The sequence below is a fragment of the Microtus ochrogaster genome, chromosome 6, assembly GCF_000317375.1.
Source record: "Microtus ochrogaster isolate Prairie Vole_2 chromosome 6, MicOch1.0, whole genome shotgun sequence".
Classification (NCBI taxonomy): domain Eukaryota; kingdom Metazoa; phylum Chordata; class Mammalia; order Rodentia; family Cricetidae; genus Microtus; species Microtus ochrogaster.
Window position 1 is genome coordinate 87,190,065 of NC_022013.1, and position 10,410 is coordinate 87,200,474.

At 33.5% G+C, this 10,410-nt stretch overlaps 1 protein-coding gene across 4 annotated transcripts in view; it reads left to right on the plus strand.

Annotated features, from left to right (window-relative positions):
* Akt3 (AKT serine/threonine kinase 3) overlaps positions 1-10,410 on the plus strand; it is a 235,551-nt gene that overhangs the window by 200,539 nt on the left and 24,602 nt on the right. For all 4 annotated transcript variants that reach the window (XM_013346981.2, XM_026779836.1, XM_026779835.1 and 1 more), the window contains one exon: positions 1,643-1,771. In XM_013346981.2, coding sequence (XP_013202435.1) covers positions 1,643-1,771 — 129 coding nt within the window. The remainder of the gene's footprint in view (positions 1-1,642; positions 1,772-10,410) is intronic.

A 10,410-nucleotide genomic window follows, 5' to 3' on the forward strand; every position in this document is an offset into this window, starting at 1 on the left:
TAGACCTGGATGGAGGTGGGTGGTCCTTGGACTTCCCACAGGGCAGGGAACCCTGATTGCTCTTTTGCCTGAGGAGGGAGGGGGAGGGAAATGGGAGGCAGTGGCGGGGAGGAGAGAGAGAGAGAGAGAGAGAGAGAGAGAGAGAGAGAGAGAGAGAAGACATTTTAAAATAATTAAGAACAGGGAATGTAGGTTGTATTCAGCAAGGCAACTGAGCTTCAGCATGTGCCTCGTTTTAACTGTGGCAAGTTAGAGGGGCTGAATAAGGAATGTGTTTAGAAGAGGCACAGAGAAAAGAAAGACCAACAACAGCAGAGAAAAAGATAAGAAGAGACACTCTTGAGAGTTCTTGGTTGGAGTTAATACTCAGGACTTAATACTACTTATGCAAATTGGGCTTTATTTCTAGGTTGTAGGTTGGTAGAAAAATAAAAGAAGGATGCAAGCAAATGTATCTGAATTTGGATAAAATAGCTTAATTTTTGGAAAATAGTTTAATAGTATAGTTAAGGTTCTTTTTATTGCTCTGTAAGTAAGCTGAAGAAACAGTTACTGTTCAGAAGTACATTTTGTTTGGAATGTATTGCACATTCAGTTCAATCAAGTAATCTGTTGAAGTGCTATATAAAAAGATATGTCTGCTGTGGTTTCTTCTTTGAACATAACTTGCTCCCTTACATTTTTGATTATATAAAGCATGACCATATTGCAGATGCTGTGTACATATTTGTATGACTTGTATCTAACCTACCTATGTTAATATGTGGCATTCTCTGTTTCACATTAACTTCAGAGTTCTGAAAAATACTTTGAATGCCATATTAAGGTTATCTACTCCTTAAACAAAAGTTAAGTATTCTGCACCTTGTTAAGGTGCTTTTCACACTTTGTATTCTGTATGCAGCTGTATGATCATATCTCAATCCACACAGATCTCCATGTGATGATACTATAGCTGAGATTTGAGTAGGAGGGTCAACTACACTGCTATTCTTAATTGTGTTGGCTTTGCCAAAATTTCTTGTTCCCTGAGCATCTCATAACTTGAGATGTTTGATTTTTGCGAAAGGTTAAATCTTTACAGTTCTCTTTGTTATTATCAATTAAAGTTGAGTTCAGAGACTCCAGCTTTATAACATGTTTTACTTTGATATTCTTTTTCTTTTTATGTTTAAAAGAGTTGTTTTTTTTATTAGTAAGAACTACAAAAGGAATTATCTTCTCTTAGAAAACTCAAACTATCAAAAGAATGTTTCTGTAAGCAAAAAACAGTATGCTAACTGTCAAGGGAATATTGAAACTGACAGTAAATGATATGAAACTTGGGTTTGTGTAAATACTTTACAGTACAAAGTATTGATGTTGCTTACTGAGATGTATTCTGATGTCTTTTATCAGTAGAACTTAATCAGAAATGGTTCTTAAGGCTATGTTACTTTTTCCACTGATGTTAAAGTCAGTAATTTTTTCACAACAAATGTTTGATAAAAGATCCTTCATTTTACATGTGAAGTTATAGGACTTGGAAGGCCTGACAACTCCATTAAATATACCCGTGTCTCTTTCTAGTACTTTATTAATCATTTTCTGAAACTGTTCTCATGTTGAAACTTACAGAATGATTTATGCTATTTTTACACAGTTGGAGAATTTGATGCTGGATAAAGATGGCCATATAAAAATTACAGATTTTGGACTTTGCAAAGAAGGAATCACAGATGCAGCCACTATGAAGACATTTTGTGGTACCCCAGAATATCTGGCACCAGAGGTAGGCCTAAATTCCATTTAAAGGAACAATAGCACTAGTGTTTCTCAAGAGGAAACATTTTTTTTTCAAATTGCAGTACTCCCTACTTTAAAAAAAAAAACACAAGATTTCATTCAGAATTTATTTTGCCTTTAACTCATTTAATGAGGTATTTTCAGGCTACAGATGTGGAAATTAAGTTTTGTGGTTTGTAATAAAGTTTTTAACATGTTAAAGTTTGTAATGGTTTTAGTAAAGTAGATTAAATCATTTTTTCTTGGCTATATATTTTATTTTGTCTTATTTCTTTATATTTTACTTTGCTTATGAAAATAGAATAATTGAATAATTTAAAAGCATTTTATAGTTTTTTAAACAATCTTGGAATTTATGAAGAAGCAGCGATTATAGTACTTGTTGGTGTTCATGCTTAACTACTGGAAATTGGGGGGTTTTTGGAAAATGAAAAAAATCACTTATATTTTGTGGCTCACAAGAAAGGAGGAGGAGGAGGAGGAGGAGGCTCCCAATCCATGAGGTGATCAATAGTTTATTTAAGAATCTATTGTGTTTTTGCTCTGTTTGGAGGATTTTGTGTGTGTGTGTGTGTGTGTGTGTGTGTGTGTGTGTTTGTGATGTGCCAGCGTAGTAGTTTCTCATTAGTTTCTCATCCTTTCTCTCTAGGTTCTCCTGGTAACTTTTTCAACATTTCATGTAAATAAAATTACATGACATGACGCCTTCTATGTCTTGCTCTTCCCTTAGCAAATTGTCTTTGAGTTTCACCCACATTGTACCCATTTTGGCTGTTAAGGAAAATGCTGCTAAGATCATTTGTGTGTCATCTCATTTTTTGCCCTTTTTTCAAATGATCGACGTCACTTTTGTCATATGTTTATTCATTAAAGCTGTTGTAAACACTCACAGACTCAAACAGTACATACATAGATTATACCACCCATTACAGAGGAGCATGTGAGGTGGAGTTACTGCAGATACATTTGGGTAACAAAATCTTCCACAGATAGATGGCTACACAAGGGATGTTTGTTCAGATACATGAGTACTAAGAAGGAGGAAACCAACACAGAGGAAGAGGAAGGAATACACAGGGCAGTCCGAAGGGGTGGGAGCTGTACCAATGGCCCCACCCCTTAGAGTGCAGGAAAAACAATGTGGCTGATGTTAAAGATGAAGGACTCTTTCTTTGATGAGTAGGATTTCTGTTATTAATCATCACTCTGTCCCTGTGACGTTTGAATACCATGCGAAATGTAGTGAAACTCATTTTTCATTTTAGTAATCTGAACCCAGCTGGGGGGTATTGTGGGGTAAACAGTAATTCAGGGTTCTTTAAAAAACAAAAAACGTATTTATTCTTTGAGAGTGTCATCTATGTAAATAATATATTTTGTTCATATTATTCCTCTGTACTTCCCAGGAGGATCGCTAGGGGAGTATTGTGGGGTAAATAATTCAGGGTTTTTTAAAAAACAAAAAACATATTTCTTCGAGAGTGTCATCTATGTAAATAATATATTTTGGTCATATTACTCCTCTGCACTTCCCGGGAGGACCAGGATTCTAATTAGGGTTGCTAGACCACAAAGCCTACCTTCTCATCTTCAATTATATGAATGATGGCCCGACAGGAAACGGTAATCAGAAGAAATTAGAAATTAGAATAAATTATGTATTTATTAGCATGTTGCCTTACAGTATTAGTTTTTTAAACTAGGAGTTCAATTAGCATTTCAAAAAACCTAGTAATTATAAATAAGTGCTAATACTTAAAATATAGTACATTTCTAAGTATTGTTGTCTAGCCAAACATGTAATTTTCTCTGTTTTAGAGGCTAAAGCTTAAAATTCTGTTTTTGTGAAAGAAATGAAATTTTAGAAATTATATTTTGTTTATTCAAATATAAGACCATATTTTCTGTACTACTTTTGTTTTTGTGAGAGTCAGGGAAACAAATTCTTTGTTTTTCTGGTTCAGTTGCCTTTGCTATACATTTGTGATGAATGTGGCATCCCAGATTTAGAATACCAAAATTAGTTATGTCACAATTAGGAGAAATTATTCTGGAGAAGATAAATATGTCTCATTTGAGAAGCAGATGATCTTCTAAGAAACAAAAAAAAAAAAATATTGTTTTCTGTGGAGACATCAACTGGAAGACAAAACCAAGAACTGAATGTCAAGAGGCTTGTTTCTAAGAGTTACCAGTACTCAAGAAACCATGTTTCTTTAAAAAAAAATAAGTATTCTTTCTACATATTTAGTATTTTTATTTTATTGTTTCTGCATTTATGCATGTGTGTGCATGGGCTGGCATATGCACGTGGCAGTCAGTGGACAGCCTTCAGACACTCACTCTCTCTTTATACCATATGGGACCTGGGTATCAAACTCAAGTTTGTCAACTTTTCAGCAAGCACTTTTTACCTCCTGAGCCATCCCCTGGTTAATTCCTGCATATCTTTTTAAAGTATTAGAGCCTTTAAAAAGCAATTTGTTTATCCATCTATGATTGATACAGATATTTTAATTTAAATTGTGACACATTTATAGAAAAAAGTGGTCATTGAAGTTTTTTTTGGTAGATGACAAACTTTGAAACAACCAGATTTTCAAGTAATTTAAATTATGTGTCCTAAATATCTATATCTTTTACTACATTTTTGTTAAATCGGAATATCTTGGAATATATTTACTTTACCTAAGACATAAAAATGTACTTTCATATTCTAGTCATCAATTTGTGCCATGTCATTGAATGATATCTATTCATGGAGTAAAGAAACACTGAATACTTAACAAGCTTTTAGGCTTTATGGTAGGTGCTAGGTATACAGAAAAACTAGGAAATGATTTTCTTCAATTATCTTTTGGTTTACTAAAGTGATAGAGTATAGTTAATACAGGTTGCTGCTCAGGAAAATAACATCTACAGTTGCATATAACAGTGGAGGACCAAATAAGCCCTCCTGGGGAGTGTGGCATAGGGACTTTAACACAGAATAGAATGGGAGCAAGGATGGACATGTGGCTAGTGGTTGCGATGCAAAGGAACTCATTTGGAATCCCTTGGGTAAAGGAGTACCTGTGAATTGTAAGCCAGGGGTGTAATACAAAGGGACTTACGTGGTCAGCTAGAGAGAGACTATCTCATGCTGAAACTAGCCTTTCTCTTTACTTCCAGATAGTGTCTACCGTGTTTCGAACCTTTCATTTCTATTCTGCACCATTCTCAATGCTGATCTTTTCTTGCTGCTCTTGTGCAAGAATCCCGTTGGTGTTCTCACTTCTGCTCTTTGAGCACTCTCTGTACAGATTGTGGGCATCATGCAGCAGCCTTCCTTTCAACATGCATGCTCTTCTTTTCAGTTATTTCTATCTGATTGTAGTGATTGCTATTTAAAGTTGGATGGTGTGAACACCAAAGATTCCTTAAAAAGCATATGAGAAGTCATCTAGTGCCAGTTTATTAAATGCCGTTTATATCAGACCTACAGCACATTTAGGGAAATGCTTATATTTAAATGGACTCTGATTATTATTATTATTTGGTAAATAACACCTGAAAAGGCAATTTTCTAGATAAAATACTATTAATTGAAAAATGAATACCTAAATAAGTATTTTCTCTTAACCTCTTTTGATGAATAATGACATTTACAGTATAATTCCTTTAGTGGCAGTTCTCTGATAGGAAGATAATCTTTGAGGAGATTATATAGATTAGGCTCTGACAAACTGTAAACTAGACATCGCATTGTGCATCTCTGGAAAGTCATTGATATGTACAGCTTTAAATGAGTTCATTTTTCTTGTTGTAGTCCAAGGAAATAAAACCAATCCATTAGAAAATTATAGACCATAAGATGTCTTGAGAGGATTCTGTTTTTGTAGTCTGTGCTGGGTTTAAACACCTATAAATTATAAAAGAAAATAGAAATCACATGTAATTTTTTAAATTTCATTATTTAGTTTGGATCCTATTAAATCCAGATGATTTTATGCAGTGCTAATTATTTGGAGTCTCAGCTTTGCTCTTGAGTTAGCAGTACCTGCTCAACTTTCCAACTGTAAAACAGTTTGAAAATCAAATGTAGCTTACATGCAAGACCCAACAAAATTAAAAGTGTTAAGTGCGTTTTGGCAGTTCACTTTTATTGTGCCCAGTCCTCAAATGTACCAGCAGATAATCATCTGAATGTTAGTTATTTTTCACATGCTTATGTGATCACACAAAAAGTACATGCTAAAAAGAAGCAGATGGTGACAGATGGGCAAGGTTGAGGAAGGTGGTTTGGGGAACCCAGAGAAATGCACTTCTGTAATAGTGTAAAAATAAAACTATTTGATAACCAACTTTAAAAAAACACAAAGATTCTGAAATGACTTGATTTTTGAGAAATGTATAATATCTAGCTGTGGTTATTTTTGAAAATTGAAATAGGAAATTTTATTTTTCTAAGTGTATAAAGTGCATTTCCCCCCTACTGACTAAAATGTAGTTTTAAATTCACTCTTTTTAGTTCCCAGAGCCCATTTCTAAAACATTTGGTTATTAGAATTCTGTATATTTTTCTTTTGATGTCTAATATTTGATATGAAGTATTGAGAATACATGAAATGCTTCTGAAAATTGATAACTTTTGGTAAAGAAATCTGTTTTACTGTAATAAATCATAGTACAAATGAAAATTAACTACATTAAATTTTAAAATCAGAAATATACATTAACTTCCTAAGAAGTAAGTAGGAACATGGAACGATGAGTGTGAGGCAGAGTAGGTGAAGGAACAGACGTCTGGGAGACTTCCAATGTCATCTTTGGGAGCTCTGGGTGGGAGACAAGTGCGGCCAGGTACGTGTGCTTGCATCTTTAGTCTGCAGGCAGAAATAGTAGTGTGCACAGGTACGTTCAGCGTAGTCCTTGAACAGGTTTTTGCTATATCCTGAAAAGTTATGAAATTATTTTATACTACAGAGCCTTGTGAAAAACTGTTATTTTAAAACTTCCTTTTTCTGTCAGTCTGGAAAGATGTCATCACTAGTATTACCAGGAAGTTAAATACTTTTAAGTCCCATCAGGGGCATAGTAATTAGTTCCGGTTGTTGTCTGCTTGATAGTTAGAATTTATATTTAAGAATCTCTATCAGATGAGTTGGCTTGTTACTTGATTAAATTTATGTCTTTACTATGGTCCTATTATGGGTGACGTTAACAGTCATCCCAAAGTCACATAACTGGATATGTTTAAACGTGAAGTCAAATACAATAAATGCCCCTTAACTTTTACAGCTAGTGCTTTTTACTAATTTGGGAGGGTTTTTGTTTGTTTGTTTTGTTAGCTAAATCCCACATAAGCTTCTTTTTAATTTGATGAATCAGAAAATTTGGTATGATTTTAGATGAAGTCCAAGGTTTAATTGTAAATTTTCTAATGATGCCTATTTTTACTTGACTTACAATGACACAGTTTCTTAGAATTCATTAATGTTTGTTGCTTTGCCATTAAAGAAGCAGTAGAGAACTATAGGAAGATATATGCATGTATGATTTAGTTCCTGATATGTATACACCTGGCTTTTGTCTTGAGGGATTTTCTTAATCTGACTTTGGTTTGCTTTTGAAATTGTGATGTTAGTTGCCTTTAGGCATTTGTAGACTGCTAGGAGGTAACATAAAACTTACAACAATAGCATGACATTTATGGATGCCACAATAAGAGTTAGAGCAGTTGGCATTAAATAGAAAATGTTATTTAAAATAGTAATATGAAAAATATTGACAAACCATGAAACTCAGAATTTTATGAATTATAAATTATTATTACTTCTTGAACTGTACTCTTAAAAGCTGAATAAGAAAACTTTTGTCATTTTTTTATCAAGTGCCAACTTGATAAAATATCAAATGATGTGAGGAATAGAAAAATAACCTTTAGAAGTGATGAAGTATATATATTGATGTTTTTATATAACATATATATCAGTTACCTGAAATGTGGGGTTACCAAAGAAAAATTTGAAAAAGTGGTAAATTGGTTCATCCAAGTTCACAGTTTACTTTCACAACATAGGTGTGTAGACAGTTTGTTTAGATGTTTGATTTTTCTCCCATCTGTTCTGTCAGGATTATTGATTGAGCAACAAGCCACTCCAGGGCATACATCGTCTCCTTATAATTGGTAGCCTTGGGTGCATTGTTTGGCCTGACTAGCAAACTGAGAAAGGTGTCCCTTTACTTACAGTAAATCTTATTTGGTAAAATAATACTGGAAATAAAATGTTTTTGAAAATGTCTATTATGTTAATGTTGGAAGCATTTACTTGATAATGTCATTTTGAAATACACAATTTTTAAATATCTTTAAATTAATGTTTAAGAGTTTATTTGTCAATTTAAAATTGTTTTTCATTTACCTACCATTTTTAAAAAATAAGTGTAAGTATTTTCATCAGCTGTTAACAAATGTTTGGTGTTAACTGATGCCTGCTTTAATATGCTTGAATATTAGGTTTTATTATGTCTGAGAGTAAAGCAATTTCTGGGTTCTGGTAGGAAAATTGAAACCCAGCCTGTTTCTTGGAGTTTGTGCTGTTTGACTTTTGATTTTACGTGGTCTCTCCTCACTTAATGGCATATACTTTTTCTTTTAGTACATTTTCTTTTGTCCCTTGTTTTTGTGGAAATTGTTTTGAGTGGACAGGCTACATCCTAAATTACAAAGGGCATTAGGGTGGAAGGCAGCACTAAATGTCTGCACCCTTGCTGAGGTAAAAATCTGTGTCATTTTAAGGTAAGGCGTACTTAGGTCATTTCACCAAGATCAATTTTTTTTTAACTGATGTCTTATCAGAATATGTTCTGATCTGCAATTATAGCCTAATAAGGTGATAGAGTAGGTTGAATGGGGCTGAAGTATACTTCCCTCTTACTGTGCTTTTAGACCACTGTCTTTCATACCCTTAGCAGTTTCACAGTGACCATGAAATTGATGAGCTGGTTTGCTACAGAAAAGCCATCATTTGAAGTGAACAGAGAGATTTTTAACAATTACCTTAAAAAGTATACTACTAGAATTTTAGAAAAAGGAGTTTGAATAAGGAAGAAAAACCTTTTTCCCAAAAATAATATAAAATACTTATGTTTGGAATAATTAATTTCATTTGGAAATTTGAGAGAAAATATATAATATGAATAGTAGAGTATGTTTCACATTGTGTCTGTGTAGCATGTAACAGTCATTTTTATCTTGATTTCTTGAACATTTCACCTCTCAACTTATATAAAATATTTCTTTGTTGTTCAAAGCAAAGGTTCTTAAGAGTGTGGCTGAGTTGTTAGAGTACGTTCCAAGCAATGCTAAAGTCTGCATGTCAGTAATACAATTCATTATATCAGGATTGTTGACCACAAAGAGATACAGCAAACAGTTCCAATTACGTTATCATGTATCTGTATGTAAGTGAAGGTCCATGTGTCAGATGCAAAACCACCTATATTAAGAATGTGTTTATTTTAAAAAGTAAATAAAATGTATTACATTTTATCTAACAGTTCTTTCTTACAATGTAGTTTTGGTTTTCAGTTGCTATTCTCTTCCAAATGAAACCCTCTTTTTATGTACTCCTGCCCTTCTGGCTGAAAACCAGGTATTTAAACAGAAATAAAGGATTGCCAGTTTTGCCAGCTGGGGATGAGAACCCGGCTGGTGAAATGTGGGTTCAGAAGGCAGTTAATCCAGCTTTATGCTTTTTATGGTTTTATGAAAAAAGAGGTTAAAAACCACATTTGGCTCCTTTTCATGTATGCCACTGTTTTGTTGGTATTGTAGGAATCCAGTTAGAGATTAGTTAGGTTTTTGTTTCGTTTTGTTATTTGGTAAAATTCTGTCTCAGTTAGATAAAGATAAAGGTCTAGAAAACTATGCACTCCACTGTGAACTTTGAGATAGTCACTGTTACTTTAAAGGTCCATAATATATTATAAGAAATAAAAAATTCCATATGCTTCCTGAGGCTATTCTTTGTATTCTGTTTGTTCCCATATTACTTACTCAGATACATCGAGTTTGAATGTTTTGTCTATTAAAAAACTAAAGTTTCTCTTTCAGAAAATATTTTTTTTTTAGTTACAGTAACCAGGCTTTTGATCTTAAGTTACAGATGATTTTCTTGATTTCTTTGACAATAAAACAACTATATGGTTGAAGTTTTACATTCTGCCCTTCATCTTTAAATCATTCTGCTCAAATGCCCTTTGTAGTAGTTAACTCTAATGTAACTATCAGAAATACATAAAATTCAATAAAGCATTTGATTAATTCAAAATAAGAATTTTCTAGTTGATGTGGTTTTCTCAAAGCTTGAAAGGGTCAGATAAACTGAAGTTTAATATTAATTCAAATGTAGTTATCTAAATAAAGTACTGGACGTTGTCTCTACGTGAGAAATAGTCTATTGAACAAGAGTCACATTTGCGGTGAGGGTATAACTTAGTGGTAGAACACATGGCCTACCTACCTTGCACAAGGCCTTGGGCTCTCCCGTTGCAATTCCATGCTGGGGTAACCGCGCAAGTAAGTGGCCATGTTTGGATTTGAAGAGAGTGTTTTAATGTAGCCAAGTGATATCTTTGTGC